This window comes from Drosophila suzukii, chromosome X, assembly GCF_043229965.1.
Source record: "Drosophila suzukii chromosome X, CBGP_Dsuzu_IsoJpt1.0, whole genome shotgun sequence".
In the NCBI taxonomy this organism is placed as follows: domain Eukaryota; kingdom Metazoa; phylum Arthropoda; class Insecta; order Diptera; family Drosophilidae; genus Drosophila; species Drosophila suzukii.
This window is the reverse complement of record NC_092084.1, coordinates 8,011,448-8,019,892: the sequence shown is the minus strand read 5'-3', so window position 1 is coordinate 8,019,892 and position 8,445 is coordinate 8,011,448. Positions and strand designations below refer to the sequence as shown.

Sequence of the window (8,445 nt, the reverse complement as noted above, 5' to 3'; positions counted from 1 at the left end):
ATAAAAGAATATAGAGATATGTATACATAGAGTTAAACAAACGGCAACTACCAGGAGGAGATACGACCGCCCATAGAGGTGAGGTAATTTTTTTTGCATAGTGAGGTTAACACTCGATTTGATGATGGCGACGATTGTATGTGAAACGAGAACTGCCCTAAGAAAGATTTTTTAAAAACCTAACACCAACTAAATCGACAGAAACAAAATATAAAAACTGAATATAACGAGAATTAGGTAAAAGTAAAGAGAAAATCGACGAGTAAGAATACTACAAAATGCCTACAAATAAATGCATACCTAAAAGCAATATACATACATTCATACATAGATCAAGTTTAGTGGAACAAACAACAAACAGTTTAAATAGCAAGCAACAAACAAAGGGAATATATTCGACAAAACAATTATATTAACTATACCGTATACAAAACGTATATATATATATATATTATAACTATTAAGCCCCCAAGCGGAAATTTTTTTGAAATAACTAAATATTTAAAAGTAATAACGTAATGTACCGTAATATACCGAATAAACGAGACACACACACAGACAGACAGACGGCAGACAGACCCTCGAAAAGTTCGTAGTTCGTAAAACTACACGAGAAAATGGCTAAAACCAATAAGAACAACTTGAATTTTAACTCGTTTATACAAAGAACACATATATACATATATTGAACTAGCAGCTAATTGTTGTACTTAAGAATGTCACATTACAAAAGAACAAATAAACGAAAGAACATTTAAAATTCAAACAGAACGCAAAAGTAACGGTCGTTTTTCTTAGTGATGGGATCTTTTTAAACATAACAGTGCGCGTAACAGCACTGCTGCAACTTAACAGCACTATGGATTCGAAAACAGCGATCGTTGAAACTATAAGATTTTTAAATTCAATTTAAGATCTATAAAAATTCCCCATTCCCCAAAATGTTTGTAAATTCAATTCGACTAGGAAAAACTATTTTGTGCTAACAAGATTGCGAAAAGTATCATCACAAAAAACAATCAGCTCTTAAAATAATTTTGTAAATTTTTTGTATACTCAAGGTTATATTTATGGCTTGACTTAAAAGTAATTTAGAAAACACGGTCATGTATTTTGTTATTTGCGCTATTTTAATTTAAAGATTTCGAGATTAAAAATGTCTTATATAAATATATGACTACTCTTATCCATATTCTTTTTTTTCATTTGAGGAGCGTGCCTTTAATCAAGCACTCACTTTGTGTATGCGCAAAATGATATTGTTGGTTCACATTCTTTGACAAATCAAATTTCTAGTTCTACTAGTCGCTATCTACTTTTTTGGTCAAATCCAAGGTTGCCACTTGAAAAGTCAAATGGCGCAACAAGAACACTCAAACAGAAACCTTATGATTAATGTTTGGCCGTTATTGTAATACCTTTTTTAGAATGGCTTTTAGTTACCACTTGAGCACAGGTCTTTTAAAACGCGCAAATAGATGACTAGTCCTATATTTTCAAATTTACAATTATACATAACTCTATCGGTCACTGGCAAAAAACTTTATCATTGGTGTTCGACAACAAACAAATCACTTGAATAGTTTTCCTGCAACAAGTCACTTCTTTCCATTTGCACTTTGCTCGAGGATGTGCCACACCTGGGGAATTATATCATCGCCAAACTCTATATCTCGAGTGGAAATGCCCCCAAGTGCTTGTCCAATAGTACCAATTCGGGACGAATTACAAGTATATGTATTGATATCACAACAAGTGGTAAACAAAGCGCTCGATGGGTTTCTATTTTACTTTTTTCCGGATCGTTAGGTGCTGATAGCTGCGACACGTTTTCACAGCGCCTCCAATTAGTGTTCCGGAATTGCGTCAGAGCACGCAATTGTCCAGATAAGAGCCACTATATTCACTCTACTCTCGATCCTTCGCCTCGTGATCCCCCGTTTCGTGATCGGTGATTGGTGCACCATGATCCGTGATCCATCATCGTGTCACGAACGCACACCCACCGGCGATCGGTCAATATTATGGACACCATATCACTATCAAGTGGCGATAAGCATTAGCATTAACTGAATTTGCGGGCCAGTCATTGTTTGGATTCCCGCGTGGACAACTTGAAGGTTGACTCTCTTGAGGGTTGGGCCCTGTATTGCAATGGATTGCATAATTCTGATCCAGAAAGTGGGCTCGACTTGGAAAATATGCACGCGCCAATTAACCTGGAGATCCCACAGTAAGTATTGGATAAGAGGCACTTGTCTTTTACAAAGGTTATCTTTGAAACTTTAGTAGTTTTATAATAAGTGGAAGAAGTTGTGTAATAAATTTTTAAGCCTATCTAAATTTTTTTTTCCAGAGTGGAACCTTTTCTTTATAGAATTTCGTGGAAGTTTTAAAGGTGTTATCTATTGAAGACGCTTCAATTGCAAAAAAAATCTGCTGATTAATTCCTAGTAATCAACAACGCAGTTGTAATAACAATTTCCAATCATTCGAGGTTCTGAAAAATAATACAAAAAACCTTCCTAGATTGCTTTAACCCAGAAACGATTAAGAAGATTTCTGATTTTGTTGTTGTGTTGTATGTTGCAAATAGCAATTATACATGTGTTTTATTAATAATAATACAAGGCGTAAAAGTATAAAAATATATACATTAAAAAAAATAAAAAAAAAAAGTTATGTGTAAAATGTGTGAAATTTCTTTGTCTCCCGATCATTTCCACCGACCGCAGCTGCAACATGCACTTCAATTGACTTTTGTTTACTTGGTAAATGGTTTTTATTGTTTATCAAATTGCCGCATTCCATGGCTGCCAAGGCTAAGTACTTAACACATCACAGATTGAAAACCCCGACCCGCTTTCTAATGGAAATGCGTTCTCCATGGGCACATTCATCAGCATAGGAAACCTCTATAGAGGTTCTTTGATTTAAAAAATATTCAGATATTCACATTTGATTTTTCATTTTTTTTTCAGGGCCTCCCAAAATAGTAAAAACTTTGAATGTGCCCATGGATCTTTAGTATAACCCCCCGATTTGTCCTTGGTTTCATTTAAATATTTTTCATTACTATTATTTCTTAAGGAACACTTCGTGCAGCTCCACGTCCTTCAGGTTGTTGAGAGTGAGTCGGCGTGTGAACTTGCCCGTCTGCCATCGCTCCTCCAGCTCCTCGAGCGTCCTGCCCCTCGTCTCTGGGACAAAGGTGCCGATGAAGGCGGCCGCCAGGAAGGAGATGCCCGCATAGAAGGCAAACAGATTGGCCGTGCCCAGGATGGCCTCCATATTGGGATAGATCTTCAGCATCACAAAGGCCAGGATCATGCCGAAAAAGATGGCTATGCCGGAGGCACTGCCTCTCGCCCGTTGCGGGAACACCTCGGAGATCATGAAGAAGGGCAGCGTGAGCATGCCCATGGTGGAGAACACGATGTGGGCCACGATGCAGGCCACCGGCAGCCAGTGCCAGGTGCCCAGGGTGTCGGGGAACCAGTTGCCACCGGCCAGGAGCAGCATGCAGAAGCCCATGCCGGTGGCCGAGAAGATCCCAGAGGGCTTGCGACCCCACTTCTCGAAGATGCCGCTCATGAAGAGCGTGGTGATGATCCGGGCCACGCCCAGCATTACGGCCACCAGGACGGGATCGATGGTAACGCCCGCCTGCTGGGCAATCTGGACCGCATAGACGATAATCACCACCACGCCGCAGGCCTGCTGGAACCCAAAGAAGGTGGTCATCATCAGGACGGGTTTGTAGACCTCCGGGCGGTGGATCATCTGGCTGAGGGACTCGCCGGCGGCGGTGGTGTTGCTCGCGTCCGCCAGCTCCTTCATGTGCGCCAGCTCCGTCTCGAATTCGGGTACGTAGTCCACCTCTGAAAGGGGACACAAAATGTGGTATATGAGATAAGAGGATGTCAGAATTTTGGAGTAAATTATAAATAGACAAGATCGACTTAGAATAATTTAATTAAATTAATATGGTAACGAAATATATGATAAAATACTCGTATATGAGTTCAGAGCTTTACAAATGTTGGAATAAATTAGAAGTAAGTAAAATAGACATAAAACAATTTTATTGTTAACTCAGTATATATAAATATACAATCAGTTCTAAACAAAAACCTTTACTTCAGTTATAAAACTGGTAAAAACTTTGGAACTTTGGAAGTTGTCATGTATGTGACTAAGATTTATTAAGAGTTTGGAAAGTCTCACTTCTAAATTTAATTCTCATAATTAAATTAAATTTAAAATCCAAAAAAAATCATAACAATATACCGATAATATAAAATGTCGGCCCTAAAATAATAAAAACATATAATTACTTTATCTTCCGCACATATAATAAACCAGTAATTGATATTTAAGGCTTCAATTGCAATTAAGTAAAATTGATATGATAAAGGAAGTATATACACATAATAACTTTAATTACTTTGCCATTTTGTTGGTTGAATTTAAAAAGTCCCATTAAAGCATTTCGAATGAAAAACAGCTCATTTTTTTACTTGGCATATAATGAAGGTCATTTTTGACATTAGCTGTATAATATCTATTTTACAAATGGATTGTCAGACTTTCAGTCATTTTAATATCTTCAAATTGCTGCCCAGATTGCTTGATAATTTTGTAATTTATTAGTCACCGATTAAGGTGAATCTTATCAGATTTATAATTACACTGGCCTACAGAATAAAGAACTAAAAGTGCTCTTAAGTTTTCTAGTGAATTTTAAATTTCTCAAAAGATAAGAATTTTTAAATTTAAAATTTTACCAGTAAATAGAACGTAAGTGAAGTTTTTAGAGCAAATATAGAAGAATGCTTTGGATATTTTGTCATTTAATAGGTATTTAAAATTTAAACAAATCAATTAAGACATAAACCATATAGGGATGTATTTTTTCAGTGCAGGACTCACCTTTCTTGGGCAGTCCACGGAAGTATCTGAGAGATGACCTGGCCCGCTCCTCCTTGCCCTTGGTGAGCAGCCAGCTGGGGGATTCCGGCATGGGGAAGACGAGCAGGGTGGCCGCCAGCTGGTAACAGCAGCTGATGGCGAAGATCAGCTGGATGTTGTGCCTTATGAAGTACCCAAGGACGTACATCAGCAGGATGCCGCTGGCCAGTCCAAGCGATGTGCCCAGGATCAAACGACCCCGTATCCTGGGTAAACTGATCTCGGCGGAGTAAACCCCCACCGGCGATACGAACATTCCGATCATGATGCCGCCAAAACAACGTCCCACCAGCATTTGGTAATAGATCATATCCCGATCGGAGTGCATGAAGCTGGTCACCAGCAGTATCCAGCCAATGAGTCCTATCAAATTGGTCAACAGGATGGTGTGCTTGCGGCCAATCCTGTCCAGAAAGTAGCTAACCAGGAGTCCTCCCAAGGGGCAGGCCATGTTTTGGATGGATGCTAAAATGGTAAGAATATCAAAGGTTAGTGGGTTTGGTTTTTGAATACACAATATTATTTAAATGAGTATTGATTTTTGTAATTGACTGTCTAGACGAAAAGTGACGAACAGATTTTACATTTGATTAATCACTGGGTTCTAATGTTAAGTCATTAAGGTTTATGGGTTTTAAGCCCATTTTTTCTAGTCTTTAATTGGGTTTTTAAGGTCACTTATATTATTTTATAATATCAACATACTGAAAATTTAGTATAAAAAGGCTATCATAAGAATTCCTAAATTCCCTTTGCATCTCTAGGAATTTATATGTTCTTTGTATTCTTAAAGATTAGGTATTACTTTTAATATTTAAAAAATTATGAAGTTTCAATATAAGATCATTGAAATTCAATATGGAAAGGGTTTTATTACACGTCACTGCAAATTAATATGAAAGGGCTATCATAAAAAATCCCCAAAATCCCCTTCGGATCTCTACAAAATTTTATATTTTCTATAATTAAAGTTTGAGCAATACTTTAAATATGTAAAAAATCATGAAGTTCTAATTGGACATCGCTGAAACAAACTTAAAAACTCCTAAATTCTCTTTGGATTGCTACTTTCGACGATCCTGTGTGTGATATCTGTCCTGTGCTTACCGAACCAGCTGGACTCGTCCTTGTTGAGCCAGAAGGGCTGCGTCTCGTCGTGCAGCTGGTTGAGGGTGACGGAGGGCATGCTGACCACCATGCCGGAGCCGAGGACTCCGCTGTTGCCCAGGAAGACCATCAGCTGCTGCCGCAGGACGGCCAGGCGGCCCTCGCCCAGGGGCTTCTCCTTCCTCGCGTGCGGATCCTTGGCGGTGTCCTTGCTGACGACGGTGGGTCTGTAGGCCGGCGGCGGCACCAGCTGCTCCTCCTGCTGCTGGCCCTTCATTTCGCTGGGCTTTTCTTTATTGGTTTTTTATTTGATATGGCTGTTTGTGGGGGGGGGGGCAGATGCCGCTCGATGCCGCTCGATGCCAGAAAAAGGGGGCGTGTCTGGTGGAGCCGATGGTGCCCTGTTCGCTGCCAATCAATTAATGGCTCACAATTAGCTATAGTGGCGACGTCGTCGACTACCGGTGGCACCAGTGGGTTCGGTTCTGGGTTTGGGTATGGGTATGATAGCTCCGACTGCTCGACAAGTGGAAACTTCCGCGCATTTCATTCAAGGGCTCACGCTCCAGTATCAATTTCACAAGTTGCACTTATCAGTTTCGAACGGCCGAGAGTTTTGCGTTACCTACCCGCACTCGTACTATTTTTTTTGCCAAATTTGCAAAAACCCATTCCTTTTGGCTTTTTATACCCGAGCAAAACACAAAAAAAAAAAAGACTACAAAAAACACGTCCGTTTCGTTCGGCTTTCGCTGGGCGACTGAATTGGATGCTATGCTCTTGCCCTGCTTTTTGCGCCCCATAATTTGCAAATTAAAAAATTATTGTTTGCATTTAATACGAATGCGAATACGCGGCGTATACGCGATTAGGCGAATTCGAATTCGGCGATTACGTATACGCCACCGCGGTACCGCTGTGTGAGCGGCGTTTTGAACGCAATTAGCTGTCTAATCGATCCGGCGACACCCTCGGCTGACCCCGCCTCACACCCCCGATACCACCGATACCCCCGAGACCCCATGGGACCCCTTATTGGGACCCCCTGAACCTCCATTATCTCTATAGCTCTCGCATTGCTCTCCCAATCGAACGACATTGGCAACGAACTTGACATTGGCACACGCGAGGAAAGGTGAAAGGGGGGTTTTTTTGGTAAAAATGGTGAAATGAAAACAGACGCGAAGAGCGAAATCTGTCATCGGTTGGCCGTTGGAATACCCTGATTCGGAATCCCCCAAACAAAAAAAAGGAAATATCACCACCCGAGCGTAAACAATTTATTTATGACTCTACTAATCTTACCAAAATCGCCACTCACGTTTCGTGCGTTAGCGGAATCGGGGGACTTTTGATATTAACTTCTTTTTTTCATTATATTTCCTTGTCTTTGTTTTAAATAATTAATGAATCACTTAACATAAAGACAGTTTGAACAGAATAGGGTTTAAAAATAAATACAAATTATAAAAACACTGTAAATACAAATTTTTAGAAAATATAACTATAATTAAAAATATATAAAACAAAACTATAAATAATAAGATCAAGTAATTGTAATACTTTATTTTCGTGTTTAATATTTCATTTAATGAATTTTCGTATTTTTTTCTTTGTATGAAGTTACCAATGAATCATTTGAGTTGAGTAAGTTTTCAAAATAAATCCCAATCATACAAATACTTAAAATGTAAGTAAGTACGGGTTGTTTAACTCTCTCTAAAGAATTTGGTTGCAATTTGTCTACAGCAAAGATATTTGTTTAATTTTGTTTTCTTCTTTAAACTTATAATAATTAATGTAATAGCTTGTATTACAAATAATGTGGACTCTTACCTGTGTAAGAGTATGCTTATAAGGTAAACACAAATGTTTCGTTAATGAAATTGGTGCTGTTTTTTTTTTGTTCTGTTTACGAAGCACCTCGGCCATCGGAATCGCACTCGGAATCGGTGAGAATATTGCGGCTGCAGTTGGCCAAAAGCCAGAAGCCAAAAAATTGAAAGAGAGGGCCTGAAGCTTATCAGACCTCTTCATCCACCTGTCCGCCTGTCTCTTTTGGCCACTTCGGCTGCCTTTTGCCGCGGAAGAGGTGCATAAATTATGCGATATCGAGCGGAATGTTGTTAATACCCGGCGCTCTGTTTCGGACTGTTTTTTTGGACCCCCGGACTTATCAATAGGGGCGATGCACGCCGCTGCCACGCGGCCCGATCGCTGCGAAATGAATAATATTGCGACTACCTTAATTAACGAAATCCGAGCTAAGAATTGTGGTAACCCGTTTTTATGACCACAAGCATTATATTCGCGATAAGGGGAGCAAATATTTAATTTGTGAATGCGGGCCAATTTGACACGTTCAAA

The 8,445-nt window shown here is 39.5% G+C and overlaps 1 protein-coding gene across 1 annotated transcript; it reads right to left on the bottom strand.

Moving 5' to 3' along the window:
• Window positions 1-2,753: 2,753 nt before the first annotated feature.
• LOC108016998 (facilitated trehalose transporter Tret1) lies at window positions 2,754-6,852 on the bottom strand. Its single transcript, XM_017083944.4, has 3 exons — window positions 6,079-6,852; window positions 4,933-5,436; window positions 2,754-3,881 (listed from the first exon to the last, which is right to left on the bottom strand). The coding sequence occupies exons 1-3, from the start codon at window positions 6,353-6,355 to the stop codon at window positions 3,079-3,081; spliced, it is 1,584 nt and encodes a 527-aa protein (XP_016939433.2). The 5' UTR covers window positions 6,356-6,852; the 3' UTR covers window positions 2,754-3,078.
• Between the last annotated feature and the right edge of the window lie 1,593 nt (window positions 6,853-8,445).

Excerpts from the sequence above, each read along its gene's own strand:
- LOC108016998 (XM_017083944.4), bottom strand. The coding sequence starts at position 6,355 with ATGAAGGGCCAGCAGCAGGAGGAGCAGCTGGTGCCGCCGCCGGCCTAC. Across the intron at positions 5,437-6,078 it reads GGACGAGTCCAGCTGGTTCG|CATCCATCCAAAACATGGCC; the intron begins GTAAGCACAGGA and ends TTACCATTTTAG. Across the intron at positions 3,882-4,932 it reads CCGTGGACTGCCCAAGAAAG|AGGTGGACTACGTACCCGAA; the intron begins GTGAGTCCTGCA and ends GTCCCCTTTCAG.